Genomic DNA, 21,655 nt, shown 5'->3' on the forward strand with positions numbered 1-21,655 from the left:
TATCCGGGTTGTAGCTGGTGTGAGGCAAGGATGTATTCTATCACCGTTACTGTATTCTATCACCGCGGATCAAGAAAATATCTGGAAAACCAGTCAGATAAGTGTACGCACCAAAATACGAATTTTCAACTTTTTTAGGAGCGGTAACGAAATCTGTAAACAAGCGTTAGACTGGAACCCAGCGGGACATCGCAGCAGAGGCAGACCCAGAGGCTCTTAGCGGCGAAGCCTCAGTAAAGAAATAAAAGAAGTTGACCGAAATCTAACCTGGCAACAGGTTAAAGCGATAGCTGGGTAACGCTCAGGATGGAGATCTTTTAAGTCGGCCCTTTGCACCACTGGAGGTGTACAGGATTCATAAGTAAGGAGTAAGTAAGTATCAGACGGGACTCCCACCCAGTAGATTTGATATTAAATTTTCATGCAGCGCATTTACCATTTTTGCTACATACGCTAATTTTTAGTCATGTGAACACACTTTCAAGGCATTGTAAAAATAAATTTGAACATAATGATGCGTCTTTTGATTCGCTTGCATATGTCGGGCTTAAATAACATAATATTACACGACTTTTTCGTAGTGTGCAGAAGTCAAATTCGCATGCATAAATTATGGCCAATTGAAGTTTTCTAAAGCATAATTTTACAATATAATTTAAATGACTACAGCGCCACTAGTGTTCTAGTACTTATGCTTCTAGATAGAACACGTGTTGAGTGAGACGTCTGTTTCTCTGTGTTTGAGCCATATACCCTATTAATTACAATGTATCTGAATTTGTAAAATAAGTAAAAAACGTCAATCACAATACACCTTGAAACGTTCATACATTGTGCCAGTTTCTTGCATTGGTTTTAATTTCAATTCAGAATTGACTGTTCAGAATCTCTAAACAGTCATTTACTTCACATCAGGCTGTGTTATTTTACCCTGTTATCTATGCTAACTTGTTTCCAGTATGTAATCAAAGCAATTTATTTGGTCGTTACTGGTTCTCATCAGACAAACCCAGCATGAGTAATATACAATAGCCATTGAGTTCGAGTTTTCCTTCGATGCAATATCCACATGAGCCAAAGACTATAAATGCATCATACTGGGTCTCGATCGGCCTCTGTTTGTTATTTCGATATAACAACAAAACATGCATTTTATAAAGATTGTAGTTGTATTGTCATCACTGCTCTGTGGTCCTTTGGTAATCAATGCTGCATCCCCGTCCGATCCAGAAACTATGCTGGTGAACTTTGTACAGTTTTTAAAAATACCTCTCAAAATTGCCGTTTTCGTATGCTGGCCCAATGGTGAGTATTCGACGTAGAATTTAATATCCAATGTTCATCGCGAAAAATGTTCAGATAAATCTGCGAGCCTCGTCAGGCGCATGATGACGGTGACCCACAAACCGCACGTTATGCAGCTGCACAATGATTCGGTGGAAAATTTAGCACTTTTGGACACGCTTGAGCCGCATCAACATTTGGCAGTGATTGACAGGGCCTGTCCGAACAGTGAACGGTTTCTGGTGGAAGCACGATATCGGATCTATCACAAAATTCGATGGGTTCTTCTTGATAGCACTGAGGACTCGGCTGGCGCGGAGCAGAAGGAAACCGATATGCTACGTTTTGTGAATGCTCTTGAAGTGACCGGTAGCTGCAATTTGTTCTACTTCACTATGTCGAAGGAAGGGGAGCTGGTGGCGAAAGATGGTGAGTTGAGCTTTATATTAGAATTCGTAATTGCCTTCTCTAAACTGCACTTTACAATCTTGAAAATGTTCAACTTAGCTCCACCATACAACAAATATTAGGGGTATTCATTTAACGGCATAAAAATCTGCGTATCTGATTATTGAAATTTTTCATAAACAAACACTATTTCTGATCGCCTACGAAACATTTCCATAGAGCAATTTAGCTTCTGATGTGAGCTATTCATTAGCTACCAAATAATCGAACCCAAATTAAAAAATCCATCCGTAAGTATCCATCTTTTCCGCCTTACCCGACATCGACTCAAGCAATGACGACGCACACATTGCACCATAGTCCAGGATACAGATTTTCACGGAAAGATGCATTTTACGCCAAAACTATATTTTTTAGAAAAAACTATTGTTCTACACAATTGTTCGAAATAGTAGGGCCATCATTATGGTGCTACCAAAAAATAAAGTTCATAATTTAAAAAAAAATTTAAAATATTTTTTTTTTATTTTTCGGATTATTGACATGTTATATTCTACAAAGTTGTAGCGCAGCTTATTCCAATCAATTTTGCTAAAAAAAATGTTTCTGTAGCTCTTACTACATGGCTGATTTTGAGAAATTTTACCTAATTGGATTAGGATGTACCTCAAAAAACAGTACTTTTGATCCATTTTTTTTTGAGTTAGATTTCTTGAAAAAGTCGTCTACAGGTGACTTTTAGAGTGACTCAAAAAGATGCAACTTTTGATGGGTAAATATGCTCAGTATCTTTTTCCGATCAAAAGTTATAATCATTTTGCTGTTAAAATTACATTTTTTTTTCATAAGGCGATATCTCCGGTTATGGCAAACCAAAACAATATGTTTACACGGCCTTTGAAAAAGGAATTCATATTCCTTATTATGTCAAAAATTGAAGATATGTTATTTTTTTATCTCAACTAAAATCATGATTTATTTCAAATAAATTGATATAACTCGGGAATGGAAGAAGATACAAATGTTATTTTTACAGCAAAACACGCGTTTTGAAAAGCTCCTTTGAGCTCTAAAAGTCACCTGAAGACGATTTTTTCGAGAAATCTAAAACAAAAAAAGTAGATCAAAAATACTGTTTTTTGAGGTACACCCTAATCCAATTAGGTAAAATTGCTCTAAATCAGCCAACTCATCAGCTACAGAAAAAGTTTTTTTGGCAAAATTAATTGAAATAAGCTGCGCTAAATTTTGTAGAACATAACATGTCAATATTCCGAAAAATAAAAAAAAATATTTGGTAGCACCATAATGATGACCTTACTATTTCGAACAATAGTAGTAGTAGTAGAACAACAGTTTTTTCTTAAAAATAAAGTTTTGGTGTGAAATGCATCTTTCCGCGAAAATCTGTATCCCGGACAATAGTGCATTGAGCCAGAATCTGAAACCGCGAAGAAGGGAACGGCTGTCGACTGGAACAACCAAATCGAACGAGATTAGAGATGAGCAAGGAAAAAGATCCGAGAAAATGGACCACGCCAATCTTCCAGTCGCATGTGCTTTAAGGAGTGGGTTCGATTTCCACCTTTGCAAGGAGAAAAGTTTTCATGATACGAAAAAATCTCCACTGGTCCTATATGATGGTTTTGCTAAACTCAGTAACTTTCTCCTTGACCCTTCTGCTTCCGATGACGAATCAGATCATTGGCCAGCCCACGTGAGAGTTTAATTTTAATGACTCAAATCTTATATCTTATGAAATGTCTCCAAACTACAGGCAGGCCCACCCCAGAGTTAGATTCTTTCGTGGCCCAAATAGGTCCGATGGCGATTTGTGCCGGAAAAAAACACATTTTAGAGCTGGATTTTGCTTGATCTGACTTAGTCATATGTGACTCTAAGTACCCGGAGCGAAATAAGATGGCAGGCAGGGTTTGAATCCAAAGGAGAATGAGAAAATCTCTCACTTATTATGTCTGTATCGGTAGACACTCTCGATAGGTAGCATACCGTGAGAGACGTTTTTCGATAGTTGTTACGATAATGAACTGATTTGAGGGGCTACAACCCTTGATAAATTTCTTTTAATAAATTCCAATTACGGGGGCACCGGTTCTGATGATGAATTTTAACTTGTTTTGCACAGCAGTTCTCCCCAACCTAAAATGAGCAAGAACAACGCGTCTTATCAAAGCCACTCGGTGGGGGCCGCCTATCCGAATCAGTTTTTTTTTCAACTTGTATACAAGTGCGATAGTTTTGTTTTCATGGCTTGTTATGATTCGAAGAGGTTTTTACCTCTCTTTTATCCTTGTTCGTTATTGATTGAGAGCGATTTCTGCAAACCCTGATGGCAGGGGCTCTCCGTGCTTTGCTGTTTACCAATTGATACTCTGATGTGTGAATCTATGAACACACGCAGAATGCAGCTTACTCAAACTCCACATTTCCCTTCTTCTCTCAAAAACCAAATTAATCCACCTACGCGTGACGATGCCTTTCTCGATTAAATCAAGATACATATACTGAAGGTGGTAACTTCGTTTTTTTCCAATTCCTATCTACCAAAAATGTTGGCAATTTTGTTTTTCTGTAAAATAAGCTTAATGTATTATGTTATAATCAAGTTATGACGATCGACACCCCCACCCCCCTTCGCCAAGGCACCGATGCCATTTTTGAACGATTCCTAAATTTAAATAGAAGACAAACAAAATCGCATACATAATATAATATGGAAATAAGGAGATGTATAAAACGAAAACTATATTCAAATTTGCTCTTGAAATCACCCAAACTTCACCATAACTCCACACCACCCATCATACCACACACCACCCAAACCAAACAGCATGTTGAAGCTTGTTTTTCCTCTTCCAATGTATTGCGATTTGCAAATAAAATTAGCATTGCAGTCAACCTGCAAGCAACTTGCACAGGAACAATCTGTCAAAATTCATTCTGATTGGTCTGTTTTAGGCGTGTTATTCATTGGATTCACGTTAGTATTAGTTTGATGTGTACATTGGAGCAGTGGTGCCAACATATTTTATTTACTTTTCAGGGGAAGATTGGCACTTTATTTATTAGTTTTATCATACTTTCCTGTAAAAAAATAACTTTCTATCACAATAGCTTAAAAGTGGAGTAAGAGATCATTATATTTCGCTTAAATAGAATGACAAATCATTACGACTTCGATTATAACATGATTTTCTTGAAAGATAAAATACCCAGCAACACTGTATGCAAGATCTTTTGCATGTTTGCTGCAACTTCGTGTATTTGGCGAACTCAACGCAAACTGTAATATGACACAAAACAAAGGCAAACACCACCATGGCCACGAGCGTACGAACCAGCAGTTAACACTCTAACTTTCACCTACTCAATGACTAAGTAAAATTGTATTGCCATCTCTTTTCTTCCCACAGAGATTTTACTCAGTTTCCGTCAAAGTTCCGTCAGTCAAGGATGTTATCGATCATTTAATAATCTGCTTTCGATCATTTAGTAGTTTGTCAAAAATTCATTCTAGAGGCTAAATTTAAAAATGTGTTGTATGGTGGACTTTTAGTGCTAAGGTTTTTCTACAACTCTCCTTGACAGGTCGATGTTTGAATTCCACTGCTAAAGGAGTGACGGTGCTAGTTGCCACACTTATACTAAATGATAACAAAATATGCAATCATTTAGTCTAAGTTACTGCTACTAGTGCTATAGTTCCGTTATTAGTGAAATTAAAACAACGAACTGTTAGGCAGAGTAGTAGATAAACCTTTGCCCTAGAAGTCCACCATATAACACATTTTGAAATTTAGCCTCTGGAATGAGTTATTAAAAAACGACTAAATGATCGAATGCAGATTACTAAATGATCAATAACATCCTTGCCGTCAGTTGAGTCTAAGTGCATGAAAATCGTGTGAGTTTTTGAGGTTGAAAAAGTGACCATACAGACACACAAACATACACACACACATACACACACACATACATACACACACAGACATCACCTTGATTCATCAAACTGAGTCGAATGGTATAAGAAACTTTACTATCAGTTGTTCCTGTAAAAAGTTCGTTTTCAGAGTGAAATGATAGCCTTTCGGTACAACTTTGTTGTACGAGAAAGGCAAAAAGGAAGGCAAAAAGGGACAAATATTATATTGAAAAGACGAAAAATGAACAATGAACATGTTGCATTTGAAAAAACGAATAATTTCCTTTGAAAACTGAACTCCAAAATATTTTTTTCTCAATATCATGGCTTTATATCCCAGAACAACGATATAAATGTCAATAACTTCATGATCTCGAAGATTGAGACTCATCGAGAGCAACTGACAGCTTATGTACACAAGCAACGAGAATCATTTAAATGTTAAACTAAATTGGCGTGCAGTTTTATGATATTGAACACTCTAGAACATTATAGATCTAAATATGCACCTTGTGGTTGCCCAGAATACAAATCATTTCCCGACGGTCTTTCAGACGCGACTTGTGGCTTTCCACGCCACAATCCATTTTCCGGAGGTTTTCCAAACGCGCTGTAATAAAAGTCGAAAGTGAATGTGATCTATACGAGTTAGTATCTTATTGGCATGCAATATATGAAATTCATGGAAACAAGTTATAAATAAACTTCACACGGTTAGGAAAAAGTACCTAATTTGAGGTAATTTTTCTCTCTTGCATCTCCCTCCCTCTTTCCTTTGTTGTCATAAAATGAAGAGCAAAACCACTCAACAAGGGCAGTAAACTGTGAGAACCCAAAGCTAAGTAAACTCATGTTTACAAATGTTAACTAAAATTTTGGTTAGTTTCTATTCAAAATTAAGTATATTAACTTAATATTAAGTAAATTTTAATTAATTGCAAGAAAAGTTTACTTAATAATGGGTTCCCCCACGAAGCCCCGATTTGAGTGAAAAGTACTTTCTATTAGGTACTTTTTTCTAACCGTGTAGATAAACAAAATATTAAAATTATGAATCGAAACATAACTGTAAAAAAACAATACATTTACAGTGCGATAATTTGGAAAAATGTTGCTCGAACATGACGTGCAAAACATTGATTTATTACTAGAATCAGGGAATCAAGTTTTCTTAGATGTGCCATGCGAAACAAGCGACAACAGAGAACTAACGACAAGGTTTTGGTTTTGTCGGAGATAATAATGACAAAAATAAAAAAAAATTAAATCAACTTCTTCTTCTTCTTCTTATTGGCATTACATCCCCACACTGGGACAGAGCCGCCTCGCAGCTTAGTGTTCATTAAGTACTTCCACAGTTATTAATTGCGAGGTTTCTAAGCCAAGTTACCATTTTCGCATTCGTATATCATGAGGCTAAACACGATGATACTTTTATGCCCAGGGAAGTCGAGACAATTTCCAATCCGAAAATTGCCTAGACCGGCACCGAGAATCAAACCCAACCACCCTCAGCATGGTCTTGCTTTGTAGCCGCGCGTGTTACCGCACGGCTAAGGAGGGCCCCTATGAATTCAACTATGATTACAAAAAACGGATCGTATTTTTGGAAATTTGTGTTTGTCATATTGTGTTTGGGTTCTGATAAAAGCTTGCTGCGAGGTGCGTTTGTCAGTCATAAACTCTGTTGACGATGCTCGAATATTGATTCCCTGGTTAGAATATAAAACAAGGGGGTAATAAGTTGATAAAGGTCATGCAACATAAACAACACATTGAGAGAAGCAAATGTATGTCACAGACAAACAGACATCAACATATACTAATGACAAGGACATAGACTCGGGCCTAAATGATTTTTAAATGCATTCTCCTAAGGCATGTTGTAAGCGCAGCCTACCCACAATAAACAATCAACCCTTATGTTACCGACAGGGTACCCGGGTATCTTTTTCGTTTTCAAGTGAATTTTTTTTGAATTCTAAACATCGCAGAAAATTGAAACTTCGTGACATCCTCAAACTTGGCAAAATTTAAGTTTGGGTGGTATCAAAATGATAATCCAGTAAGGGGGGCTTGGGGAGGGGCTTCTGAATATTTTAACCCCGTAACGTACTGACAGGGTACGCGGGTATACCCACGTTCTTGGTATGACCATAACTTCGTCGGTTTGAACCGATTCGGACGATTCCGTTAGCTATGGATTCAGGAATTCGTCCTCTATTCGATCCATGCCACAAAGAACTGATCCGGATTACCTGGTTACCGGAATTCTGGATTAGCTAAACCAGGTCTCAAAAATGGATAAGATGATGCTATAGAAACCAAATGATTTACAATGTTATGAAAACTCATATGTGAATATGTACGTTATGTGGAAGATATTGATTTGGAAAATGTATTGGAGGTAACCACTTTCCCTTCGATGGGACTCGAACCCATGACCCTACAGTACGCTAGACTGGTGCTTTAACCAACTAAGCTACGAAGGACCTCCGTCGGCCTTCGCAACCTAGCGGCTACTGAACGAGCTCGAGATTCCCAAATTGGACGCATAGTCAAATCACTCGCAATCCATTTCTCAAGCCAATACTTCCACATGTGTATTGTACACGTCCACATTAGAGGAGCGTGAGTATTTAGAATGTCTGGCGGCTATACACATTCTTCATCAGCAACGGTACTGATCAAGTGAGGTTGTGTAAGCTATTTGCCAGTCGGTCGTCAAGCTCAGACCCGACCGCATTGCGTAGGCAAGAGCACGCAACTCAAGTTCAGTTCAATCAAAGGTAATTGCCTATTTCCGGGGATTAAACCACCCGACTTGGACGTTAATTTACAATGTTATGAAAACTCATATGTGAATATGTACGTTATGTGGAAGATATTGATTTGGAAAATGTATTGGAGGTAACCACTTTCCCTTCGATGGGACTCGAACCCATGACCCTACAGTACGCTAGACTGGTGCTTTAACCAACTAAGCTACGAAGGACCTCCGTCGGCCGGAAATAGGCAATTAACTTTGATTGAACCAAATGATGATTTCTTGTATCCTGAGTTACCAGTTTCGTGGAAAATCCGAGGATTATGACTTCACAACGTGTTAGGACCACCTGATCATTTAGTCTCGGAATAGGCTCCCGTGGCTAGTGGCCACAAATTCATTCAGGAGCAACCATGCCAATGTGGGTATCAACATTCTGGGAATTGTTCCGGAAACATGTTTTCCATGCAGTTGAGACCATATGATGGACATCAACCGGAACGGTCATTCTGGAATAGGTTCCCGTAGGCCCTATAGTGGCCACAAATACATGTAGAATAAACCCTGGCAATATAGGTATCAAAATTCTTGGAATTGTTCCGGAAACATGTTTTCTATGCAGTTTATATTAACCGAAACGGTCTTTCTGGAACAGGTTCCCGGAGGGCCTAAAGTGGCCACAAATTCATTTGGAAGAAACCCTGGCATTATGGGTATCAACATTTTGGAATTGTTTCGGAAACAGCTTTTCCAAGTAGTTGAGACCGTAGAATGGATGATAACCGGATCGGTCATCTTGGAACAGGCTTCCGTAGGCCTAAAGTGGTCACAAACTGGTGTTGGTGACCAAGGCTGGGTAATTAGGTCGAATGCCCATTAGGTCGAATGGATATAAGGCCGAATGGTTATTAGGTCGAATGACAAGTGAGGTGTGGATTGTGAGAAGTGGAAAATAAAAAGTGGAAAGAGAAAAGTTTAAAGTGAAATGAAAGAAACTAGAAGAGAAAAGTGAAAAGTGACTCAGTGTTGACCCGATTTTGTCTCCCTCCGGTTTTATAACGTTTTCGACCCGATTTTATCAGGTTCCGCTTTTGTCGCCCAAAAAATTTTTGAAAATTCAAGTCGTTTTATTTTTATTTTTGTATATTATTCCGCAAACAACAATAAATTTCATGAAATAACTTACAGCGCCTGTGGTTTATTATAAATCATTTCTGAGTATCTGTCAAGAATTTTTTAAGCCTTTTTGACAAGAAATAACGGGTCCCGTTCACGCATTTTACCTTTCCAATGTATAAACTGATTCAAATTTGTGAAATGGATAAAAAATTGAAAACAAAAAATCCAATTTTGTCACATTCCCTATTTTATCACCCCAAAATTCACAATCGGGATATGAGAAGTGAGAGATAGAAGTCAGAAGTGAGAAGTGAGATGCGAGAAGTAAGATGCGAGAAGTGAGAAGAGAAGTTTAAAGAGAGAAGAAGAAAGAAGCTGGAATCAATGGGACAGGATTCTGCGTCGAATGCAATTTGTTGCAAGCTAATCGGTTGAAGATAAGTGCTTGAAAAATGAGTGATATTTGTTTACTTGATTTTTTATAAGAAATGGTATTTTGGCCATAACTTCTGAGCTCATAGTTCGATCTGGTCAATTTTCAATAGGAAACAATTAGATAAGAGTCTGCTTCGAATGTAACTTGTTGCGAGCAAATCGGTAGAGGACAAGTGCCCAAAAATGAGTGACACTTTTGCTACATTTTGGTACATACACACTATGGGTCTCCGGGCCTTCTATAAAAAGTTTGTTTTTTGAGCGATCATATAGCCTTTACGTATACTTAGTATAAGTCTGGCAAAAAGAAAAAAGAGGAAGGAAGAAGTGAGAAGGAGAAATCTGTGCAATTCATGAAGTCGAAGCAAAATTCTTCACACAAACAATGACAGTTCTTTATGGGTTTTTACAGTAGAGCAACAAAGAGGAGGAGATGGCGGCCCTGTTTCACTCCAACTCTTACAGAGAGCAAAGGGATTTCGCATAGGGGGGGAGAGCAGAATTTTCTTCGACTTCGCGAATGCAGCAAATAAGAAAATGTGGTTCTATTGCATCCACAGCTTCTTATTTACCCTATTGTTCAGAAGGCTGTGAGCAGTGGGGGCGGTTCACTTCCAGGAACGTCAAATTTGAGACTATCCAGATCAACCGTCTAAGACGAGTTTAGTACTCTCCATAGTACTCTCCATTTAATCAAATGGAGAGTACTAAACTCGTCTTAGACGGTTGAATACATTCCACTAAAAAGAGCTTAAAATATTTTTTCTGGACTATCCAGATGCTAGTTGGCGGCCGTTATTGCTCGCGGATAGTTGTATAAGTATCAACATTTTTGAACCTGTTCCAGGATGACCAGTCCGTTGTCAAATTATCCCATGGTCCAATTACTTATCAGATTACAGGGTGTTCAATAAGTTCGAATACAAATGTTTGATCATTGTGTTTGTAAGCCCAATGTACATATTCTGTATAAGTATTGGTGTTAGCGTTAGCGGTATATATATATGCTATCGGATGTGTGTGATGTTGACATTCTGTCACTTGTTGTTTGTTTATTACGTTCGTTGAAAATGGATTGGGGCATCGTAAACAGCCGTTTTTGAAGGTCAAAATCATTGCGGCGTACTACAAAACTGAGGTTTTGGGGACGATTGATGCCCCCAATGGCCCGGTGCTTAGACGGAGATGAGCCCTACGTGTTCCAATAGGACGATAACCCTTTATACACGGAAATTGCGATTTTAGCCTAATATGGGGACAATTTCATCGACTTTTTGGACAAAACTTTGCGACCTCCCTGCTTCTCGGATTTGAACCCTTTTAACTTTTTTGTTTGGTCCTTCATTATGTTAAAGTTGTACGAATACAAGGTCAGTAACTTGGACCAGCTCAAGACGTAATTCTCAAAATCTAGAACGAAATGCCCATGCAGATCGTGCGTGCCGCTTGCGATGGGTTTTAGAAACGTTTGAACCTTGTGAAGAAGTACAAAATAGAGGTCATTCCAAAAGAAATGTTACAAACGTTCCTTATGAACAATACTTCCAATGAAATGCAATCGGGAAAAGAAATAATTTAATCTCAATTTTTAAACATTTTTTGAAAGTGTATTATAACTTATTGAACACCCTGTATGCTTCCGAAACAATTTCATGAATTTTGATACCCATGTTGCCAGGGTTTCTTCAAAATGAGTTTGTGGCCACTTTAGGCCCCACGGGAACCTGTTCCAGGGTAACTGGTCCATTGTCAAAACATCCTATGGTTCAATTACTTATCAGATCATGTTTCCGAAACAATTTCATGAATGTTGATATCCATGTTGCCAGGGTTTTTTCATAATGAGTTTGTGAGCACTTTAGGCCCTACTGGAACCTGTTTCCAAAATAACCGCTCCGGGATTAAATCAGATTCTGTAACGTAGTTTAGTATTATTTTTTTTATTTCAAACGAAGTTTATCAGTCATGACGCAAGAAATCTTTATTTGGTTAACTATATATCTTCAATTTATACAAACTTTGGGACTTGGCCCAGTAAATCCGGAATTCCAGTAACCCAGTAATTTGAATCGGTCTTACGTAACATGTATCGAATAGCGGATAAGTTCCTGAATCCGTAGCAACCAATCTGTGTTGACCTTAATCCTAGAATTTAAAAAAAAACACATAAATAAAGCTTAAAAAAACGTAGCAACCAAAATTGTCAAAATCGGTGAAAAACTGACAATGTTATGATCATTTCAAGTCCGTGGGTTCGATTCCCGGTGCCGGTCTAGGCAATTTTCGGTTTGGAAATTGTCTCGACTTCTCTGGGCATAAAAGTATCATCGTGTTAGCCTCATGATATACGAATGCAAAAATGGTAACTTGGCTTAGAAACCTCGCTGTTAATAACTGTGGAAGTGCTCAATGAACACTAAGCTGCGAGGCGGCTCTGTCCCAGTGTGGGGATGTAATGCCAATAAGAAGAAGAAGAACAAAAGGGTGAAAAAGATATCTGAGTTGCATTTTGTGCTGTTAGAAAACCACAAATTTCCGGTTGTTCCGAAAGCAACACGCACATAGTGGTTATTCAAACTGCAAAACTTTGTCACGCCTATCTAGAGAGTAGGAGGTTGAGGGTTCGAGTCCCTCCAAGACACGTGGATTCTTTTTCGCAAATTCCATATCAATTTGTCCATTTCAGAACATGTACTGTGCAGATGCACAGCCAAGATATTTAACTGCAAAACTTTGTTCGGTAGTTTTCCAGAGGCACTGTACTTTTACTAAGCATATGCGGTATTTCGAAAAATTTCGTTTCAGGTGGTTTGAAACGAAATTCCGCGGAATTTCGCGGAATTTGAGCATGGCGAAATCAGATTTCTTGATTTCGTTTCGTTTCGTAAAATAACAAAAATTTCGCTAGAAAAAACTAGCTTATAACGAAATTTAACGGAATTCCGCGGAATTTCGAAACAAATTTAGACTTAAGCCATACTGTCTCGTACGGTCGTGTATTATCAAAAATTTTGGCTGCGCCGCTGAACAAAATCATAAAACTATTTTCAAAACCTAACGTTTTACAATTTTTTGTATTAACACCGACTACATGATCCCATTCTGAGTCGACAAAAACGTATTTAGTTTTCTTATATAAAACATCTTCGGTGTTTTGCTAGAAATGTTCAACAGAAAACGAAAAATATCTTTAACCATTCTATCCCATTTTTTTTCAAAAGTGATCTGACTCAATATTTAAGACGTCAGGCTTAGAGTATAAATGTAATCAGATATGAATCAGATCAGTACAACTTTGTCAAAGAGTCAAAGTCGTGGCTTGAATTCCCAATGCCCTTGTGAAGTATTTTTAGAGCGCCTCTTTTTTATTAAACCCCAACTTCTTCACCGCTTATGCCTCAAACCAGGTTTAAGCGCATGACTAAGCATCGCTTAAAAGTTAAGAAGGCCCTAAGCCTTGAACGAAGTACATGATTTTGTGTTGGATTGATTTGAAAGACGGTTTTTGTCTTCGAGTTTTCAAAATAACTTCGTTTACAATAAATATTTAGTCGCTAACCAAGGTGGCTTCACGTTCAATTACCTTTTCAACAAATCAAAGATTCCTTTCACATGGCGCTCACGGAGATGCAGAGATTTCCTTTTATAATCTTATAATAATGAGTATCAAACTAATTTTCCTCTCCTTATCTTAAATTAACGATGAATACGGGGAATTGACTTATATCCCATTAACAATTAATTGCATATTATTCGGCAACTCGGCCGTACGAAAATCATTTTTTGTAAAATATCTAGGCTGTGCATATGCACAGCCATGATATCCCATTGTTATGAAACAACTTCTCGCAAGGGCAGCTGTTGTATAATTGGTAATACCTCCGTGTACTTAATGAAATAGGGTGGGTTCAAGTCCCACCGGCAGCCGAATCTTTTTTCGCAATATCTCGTGAAAAACACCTCAAATGGCAAACTTAACTATGTGTATCAAAATTGAACATCTTTTCCAAAAAAAAATATAAGACTATGCTGCCGCTAACCGCAAGTCGAGCACATCTGTATAAGGGCCTCCAGTATGGGTCTCCTATAAAAGGGTTGAATTTGAAGGGAAATGATATCCTTCTGTTACAAGTTTTTGTAGGAGGCAGTAAAAATTATTTCTTCTTACCTGGCAAACTGCAGTCGTAAAAGCTTTGCGATCACGTTTCTGAACCACAATCTGAAAGACATGTCTTTGTGCATTTTAGAAAGGTGCAGAGGATTCCTCTAGCGAGCAAATGTATGCTATTAACAATTCTCTATCTGCGTATACTATATTCGTATATACTGGTTTTAATTTTGCTCAATACCATAAAACCACGCTGATTGATGAATATAACGTATGCTTCAACATTACACATTAGTCTTAAATGAAATTAGGTTCTAAATAGAATTCAAATCAAAATATAAAAAATCACATTTCCTATATTATTATATACGTACTTATTGATATAAAGCTGAACTGATATAAAACTGATCAGATTCGGGAGCACCCACTCCAGGATGAATTCCTTTGAAAGCGGCACAAATGCTATGGGGTATTGCCTTATCGCCAAAGGTAAACGAGAACACGGCGATTTATCACAGACTGCTTCTTCTGTTACTATAATTCTATTGGTCGCAAGGCAGTTATTTGACTTTGAGAAAATGAAATCAAAATTGCGTACATAATGTAAAATCAATTCAATAAAAATTCCGCGGAAAAAAAAATAAAATTTCGTTTCGTTTCGAAAAATTTCGAATTAAATGGACGTTGATTTCGTATCGTTTCGAAGTTTCGAAAGTAAATATATATTTCGTTTCGTTTCATTTCGAATCAACACATACATTTTAAATTTCGTTTCGTTTCGTTTCGTTAGGAAAAAGTGTCTTATCGCATACCCTTAACTTTTACAAACTACAAACCATTTTTCCGGCAGTCTTCCAGACTTTATTGAACCACAAACCATGTTCCCAGCGGTCTTCCAGATGCACATTGGGGTTATTCAAATAACGAACAATTTTCGGACGATTTCCATGTGATTTTTCTAACCAAAATATGTCATTCTCCGCACCTCATTAAATCAGCGTCAAGCCGTAAGGATAAAAAATACCTGAATGGATCGTCAAAATGTGTGACCCCAAATGTCCGAAGCGGGATAGGATGGCAAGGGCGCTCCGTGAATGCGTGCGCACGCCAGGGAAATCTGACAAGAAGAGGCCGAGTCATGGCTTGCTGCTTACCGATTGACACTCTGATGTGTGTACTTTGAACACACGCTAACGGTAACTTACTCAAACTCCACAGGTCCTATAGCGATTTCGACCATCGCTCAACTCACTTCAGAGTTTGATTTTATTGGTCCAATCAAGCTCAGAAGGTTCTTTAATTTTACTTGATCTTGATATTGACTAGATATGACTAAGTTTGATATCGTTTCTGAGTTATAGATCACTGATCACTAGCTCTGAGAGTGGTTCCGATTCAGAACTAGTAATGCACGAGCTGAATATTGAAGCATCCTAAAATCAGAGTTTTTACCTTTTAATATCTCTTCTTTTAAGTAAGATTCAAATTGTTCCAAAAGTAAATTATTGCATGTTCAATTTTACATAGAACTAAGGGACGCAAGTAAGGATTTCGCCAAGGGCGCTACGGATCTGGGGACAATTTATTAAATAATGCGCCATGAATACATCACAAATGTAATGTAAAACGTAGTTAATAAAATCAAATAAATAAAATACAGGTATCCCTAAAGTGTAAGTATTCTGTTGAGGTGCACAGTGATCTATGACAAAATATGAATCATGCTGGAAAACTTTATGGAAGGAAAGCCATCTATATCAGATATGTACAAATTATCTTGGATCCTATAAACTTTTTCTGATAACAATTTACAATCAATTGATGACTTTGGAATACTTAAAATTATGAACCAAACAGCAGCAAAAATTAATGTTCCTTTTTGTAGTTTACAGAATTTCGATTGACACCGAGCTCATCACTAGTGTTGTGGCTATTTGGAGAAACGGTGCTTTTGAAGACCAACAAATAGGAAAATCTGTTGCCGCGAGACGACGAAATCTACAGCTCACGCCTATTAGGACAACAGTGATCTACACTACGAATTATACACTTAGTCATTTCGATGATTATGAGTAAGTCGAGGGTGTAATCTATTATATTCATATATTTAAGCTTAGTCATCTGACAATCATTTCAGGAGCCCGCAAATTGACACAATTGCTCGCAATTCCTACCATATAGCGAGAGTTTTATACGATTTCTATCTCAATGCTACCATGAAGAGAAAGTACGCCACCAGTTGGTGTTATCCCAACATTGAAGGAATGTGCAGCGACATAATTGGCAACCGAACAGATTTTGGCGCTGCGTTGCTGTTCATGATACAGCCGCGATTGAAAGCACTTTCCTATACCAAGGTGCCAATTCGTACCCTGATTCGAATCATCTATAAAACTCCCAATTTGTCCACGACGGATAACATTTTTGAGCTGCCGTTCGATGCAAACGTGTGGAGTTGCACTGCTGGGTTATCTGTTTTAGCGGGTGGCCTTACCCTGGCCGCGTATCTTTTCAACAGAAAAACGGACGCCGCAAAGACACAGCCTTCAGATGCAGCATTCAATATAATCCCAGTCGCATGTCAACAAGGTTCAACCATCGAAGCCCACGGAATCAGTCGGAAGGCTTTCATTCTGGTGAGCTTAATTGGATTGATGTTCTTGGAAGTAAGCTATTCAGCGAAAATAATTTCGCTGATTCAAGCACCCTCGGAAAGGATCAGCACCTTGAAGGATCTCCTGGAGTCAAAACTAGAGCTAGCTACCGCCGATACGCCTTATAATCGTCATTATCTCTCTGTGAGTGGAAAAAGAATTTCGGTGATTGATTCAGGTGGAGATAATTGTATTTCCATTTCAGACGGATACAGAGCCGGTCCGACGAGCTCTGTATGAGAAGAAATTGTTACTGAAAAACGGTTCAATGAATATTTACAGTGTGAAAGATGGTATTGCAAAAATACGAGAGGTGAGGTTCTTTTTGTGTGTTCTTACAGGAGTTATGGAAAACGATTTTTATCACGAATGCTCTTTTTTCATCATCACAGGGTCTTTTTGCATACCACGTGTACACCTCCACTGCTTACCAGAGGGTGAGTGAGACTTACGATGAAGTTGAAAAGTGCTACTTGAGGGAATTAGTATTTTTCGCAAACAGCAAAGGCTACCTGCCGATGAAGATGAACTACACTTTCCGAGAGCACATAAACGTGGGCATGATGAGGATACTGGAAACGGGAGTATTCATTCGCGAACACAACAGAATGCACTTTAGCAAACCAAGCTGCGACAGGGCTGCGTCATTCAGACCGTTGACTGTGGTAGACATTAGGTTTTCTATTGAACTGATGGGCTGGGGGCTAGGAATTGCTTTCTTATTATTATTGGGAGAAACCCTTTGGCGAAAATACAGGATTTCACGTATTCCTATATTCCCGTACGTAGAATAGTAGACCAATTCATAAAATATATGTAAGACATGATAATCGACTAGGACATAGTTTCCCAAAGTGGTGAGTCGCGACCCCCAGCCTGTGTAAATCTTATGGAAGGGGGTCGCGACCCCACAACTTTGGGAAGCAATGGACTAGGATATTTTTTTAACCCAAATATATCCGGTTCTACAGCTTGTTTGTGGGCTTTCACAAAGTTGTCCATTTATAGCCGGTTCTTTTTTAAATACTGTTTTAATATTTTTTTGAGTTCCTACAAAGTAACGCTCCCAATGAAGTTCCCCGTATGAATTTTATACGACTCTCGCTACTTTCTGCTTAGCTTCCTCGTCATCTTTCAGCGACTGAATTCCCTATCTTTACTGCATGTGAATTAATTAATTTATTTCCAGAAATAGTCAGAAAGACGTTTTATATGTAAGCAGGGCTTAAGGTTTTGAAAAATCGATTGAATATATGTTTTAAGTGTTGTGATGTTTTCATTTTCCGAATTAACCAATTTAGTATCTCCCTTGCCCTCCTCCTCTTAATTTCATGAACTTGGCACCTATGCTCATAATTGTAAAGCTATATTAGGCCGTTACAAATATTCAATTAACATTATTACCTACTGGTCTCTGACAGGTCTGGGGGGGAAGGATAATAAAAAATAAATAATAAAATGAAAAAATAATTATTTGTATCGGCCTGATTGTTTATTATTATTGTATATTATTTCCATTGTTACCGCCCTTTCTCGCTACTTGAGGATGATTGATATTCAGATGATTGAATCGACCTTTTTTCTTTTTGTTTTTCGATTATAGGCCCAGTGATCAATCCATTATAAGTGAAACCCTCTCAAAAGATGAATATGATATAAAAAATATCTACAATTACTATCAGGTTTGAAGCGATGAGATACTATTGTACAACCATCACACCAACCTAAATTTCAAATTATAGCTAAATTGTCTTTAGTTTTCATTATAATGCGCTACCAAACGCTGCTATTTGTGCTTATTTGTGTCTACTGTGTAATCAAATCAATTTATTTTGTCATAACTGATGATCATCAAATCAACCCAGCATGAATAATATACATGGTTTCATTCTCCACATATGCAATTGACTATAAATACATCACATTGGAGGTCGGTCGTCGTCTGTTTGCCATTTCAATTTGACAACAAAACATGGATGTTTTAAAGTATTTAGTTTTAATTTCACCCCTACTCTACGATCCATCAGTAACCGATGCTGCTATCCCGTCTGATCCAGGAAATTTGCTGGTGAACTTCGTACAGGTTTTCAAGATACCTCTCAAAATTGCCGTTTTTGTTTGCTGGACCAACGGTGGGTATTTGATGTAGAATTTGATATACAATGTTCATCGTGAAAAATACTCAGATAAGTCTGCGAGCCTCGTCAGGCGCATGATGATGGCGTCCCACAAGCCGCATCTTATGCAGCTGCACAATGATTCTGTGGAAAATTTAGCACATTTGGACACGCTTGAGCCGCATCAACATTTGGCAGTGATTGACAGGGCCTGTCCGAGCAGTGAACGGTTACTGACGGAAGCGCGATATCGGATCTATCACAAAATTCGATGGGTTCTTCTTGATAGCACTGACGACGATTTGGCAGCCGCGGAGTCGAAGGAAACCGATATGCTACGTTTAGTGAGTGCTCTTGAAGTGACCGGCAGCTGCAATTTGTTTTACTTCGCTTGGACGAAGGAAGGGGAGTTGGTGGCGAAAGATGGTGAGTTGAGCTTATAATCAGTGTAATCAGTAATTGCATTCAATGAACTGTGCTTTACAAATACGATAGTTTTTAAACCTGTCATATAATGGTTACATACCAATGATTTTCCAATCAATATAATATAATCAGAAAATGATGAAACTAGATGGTCAACACTGAGGTCTAATATTATTAGACCTCAGTGTTGACCATCTAGTTTCATCATTTTCTGATTAGGCCGTTACAAAACCTTCCGTGTCCCCATGTAAACCTGAACACTATATGTTTATTGAACACCGTTATAGTTTACATACCGACAGTGGCGTAGCCAGAAAATTGGTCTGGGGTTTTCTGAACATTTTTTTCGAAAAAAATTTCTTCTAAAAATTTTGTCTCTGGGGGTTTTATGCCCAAAACCACCCCCTGGCTACGCCACTGCCTACCGACATTAAATCAGGAATACTTGTCAATCAGTTGATGACTTTGAAATACTAAAAATAATGGACAAAAGTTAATGTATTTTGTTGTAGTTTACAGAATTTCGATTAACAGCGAACTCATCACCAGTGTTGTGGCTATTTGGAGAAATGGCGCTTTTGAAGACCAACAAATAGGAAAATCTGTTGCCGTGCGCCGAAAAAATCTACAACTCACGCCCATTAGAACAACACTAATCTACACTTCGAACTACACACTAAGCCATTTCGATGATTACGAGTGAGCCAAGGGCGTATATTTTGTATTTCATATAATCTTGATCCTCTTCCAATTATTTCAGGAGCCCGCAAATTGACACAATTACTCGAAATTCCTACCACATTGCAAAAGTATTGTACGATTTTTATCTCAATGCTACTATGAAGAAAAAGTACGCCACCAGCTGGTGTTACTCCAACATTGAAGGAATGTGCAGCGACATAATTGGCAACCGAACAGATTTTGGCGCTGCGCTGCTGTTCATGACACAACCGCGATTGAAAGCACTCTCCTATACCAAGGTGCCAATTCGTACCTTTGTACGAATCATCTATAAAACTCCCAATTTGTCCACGACGGATAACATTTTCGAACTGCCGTTCGATGCAATGGTGTGGAATTGCACTGCTGGGTTGACTATTCTAGCGGGAGGCCTTACTTTGGCCGCGTATCTTTTCAACAGAGAAATGGACGGCGATCAGACACCGCTTTCGGATGCTGCATTCAATATAATCCCAGTCGCATGCCAACAAGGTTCAAATATTGAAGCCTACGGAATCAGTCGGAAGGCTTTCATTCTGGTGAGCTTGATTGGACTGATGTTCTTAGAAGCGAGCTATTCAGCGAAAATAATTTCGCTGATTCAAGCACCCTCGGAAAGGATCAGCACCTTGAAGGACCTCCTGGAGTCAAAACTAGAAGTAGCCACTGCCGATACGCCTTATAATCGTCATTATCTTTCTGTGAGTGAGAAAAGAAGTTCGGTGATGGATTCAGGTGCATATAATTGAATTCCCATTTCAGACGAGCACAGAACCAGTCCGACGAGCTCTGTACGAGAAGAAATTGCTATTGAAAAACGGTTCGATGAATATTTACAGTGTGAATGACGGTATTGCAAAGATACGAGAGGTAAGTTTGTTTGTATGCTTACAAGTTATGAAAACAATTTTTATAACGTGTTTATTCTCATTTTCTATCATCACAGGGTCTTTTTGCATACCACGTGTATACCTCAACTGCTTACCAGAGAGTGAGTGAAACCTATGATGAAGTTGAGAAGTGTTACCTGAGGGAATTAGTATTTTTCACAAACAGCATAGGATACCTGCCGATGAAGATGAACTATACCTTCCGAGAGCACATGAACGTAGGCATGATGAGGATACTGGAAACGGGTATTTTTATTCGCGAACACAACAGAATGCACTTTAGCAAACCAAGCTGCGACAGGGCCGTGTCATTCAGACCATTGAATGTGGTAGATATTTGGTTTTCTATTGAACTAATGGGTTGGGGGCTAGGATCTGCTATATTATTATTATCGGGTGAAATCGTGTGGCGAAAGCACAAGATCTCACGCATTCCTATATTCCCGTACGTAGAATAGTAGACATGTTTTTGAAACATATAATGTACACAATGATACTCAAGAATGCAAAATAAATCGTTGTAGAGCACCACAATCATATAATACAGATGTTCTCAAACTTTTGGGATATGCGACTGACTCAGCAGAATCCCATACTGCTTGCCTGCCACCAGGTTCAATAACTTGCTTTATACGCCATCATTATATTTGTCAAAATCTCATGATTTGGATTGGATTGGATTTTGATTGGATTTGGATTGTATTTGGATTGGATTTGGATTGGATTTGGATTGGATTTGGATTGGATTTGGATTGGATTTGGATTGGATTTGGATTGGATTTGG

General features: G+C 38.3%; 2 protein-coding genes across 2 annotated transcripts; both read left to right on the forward strand.

The window, feature by feature from the left end:
- Window positions 1-1,388: 1,388 nt before the first annotated feature.
- On the forward strand, window positions 1,389-18,044 carry LOC134210155 (uncharacterized). The gene is made up of 5 exons (XM_062686178.1): window positions 1,389-1,713; window positions 15,950-16,136; window positions 16,202-16,862; window positions 16,924-17,031; window positions 17,111-18,044. The coding sequence occupies exons 1-5, from the start codon at window positions 1,389-1,391 to the stop codon at window positions 17,510-17,512; spliced, it is 1,683 nt and encodes a 560-aa protein (XP_062542162.1). The 3' UTR covers window positions 17,513-18,044.
- Window positions 18,045-18,933: 889 nt separating this feature from the next.
- On the forward strand, window positions 18,934-21,329 carry LOC134210156 (uncharacterized). The gene is made up of 5 exons (XM_062686179.1): window positions 18,934-19,261; window positions 19,774-19,960; window positions 20,022-20,682; window positions 20,744-20,851; window positions 20,928-21,329. Exons 1-5 carry the CDS (start codon window positions 18,934-18,936, stop codon window positions 21,327-21,329), a joined length of 1,686 nt encoding a protein of 561 aa, XP_062542163.1.
- The last annotated feature ends 326 nt before the right edge of the window (window positions 21,330-21,655 follow it).

Source organism: Armigeres subalbatus, chromosome 2, assembly GCF_024139115.2.
Source record: "Armigeres subalbatus isolate Guangzhou_Male chromosome 2, GZ_Asu_2, whole genome shotgun sequence".
Classification (NCBI taxonomy): domain Eukaryota; kingdom Metazoa; phylum Arthropoda; class Insecta; order Diptera; family Culicidae; genus Armigeres; species Armigeres subalbatus.

Excerpts from the sequence above, each read along its gene's own strand:
- LOC134210156 (XM_062686179.1), top strand. The coding sequence starts at position 18,934 with ATGATGGCGTCCCACAAGCCGCATCTTATGCAGCTGCACAATGATTCT. Across the intron at positions 19,262-19,773 it reads GGAGTTGGTGGCGAAAGATG|TTTACAGAATTTCGATTAAC; the intron begins GTGAGTTGAGCT and ends ATTTTGTTGTAG. Across the intron at positions 20,683-20,743 it reads ATAATCGTCATTATCTTTCT|ACGAGCACAGAACCAGTCCG; the intron begins GTGAGTGAGAAA and ends TTCCCATTTCAG.
- LOC134210155 (XM_062686178.1), top strand. The coding sequence starts at position 1,389 with ATGACGGTGACCCACAAACCGCACGTTATGCAGCTGCACAATGATTCG. Across the intron at positions 16,137-16,201 it reads AGTCATTTCGATGATTATGA|GAGCCCGCAAATTGACACAA; the intron begins GTAAGTCGAGGG and ends CAATCATTTCAG. Across the intron at positions 16,863-16,923 it reads ATAATCGTCATTATCTCTCT|ACGGATACAGAGCCGGTCCG; the intron begins GTGAGTGGAAAA and ends TTTCCATTTCAG.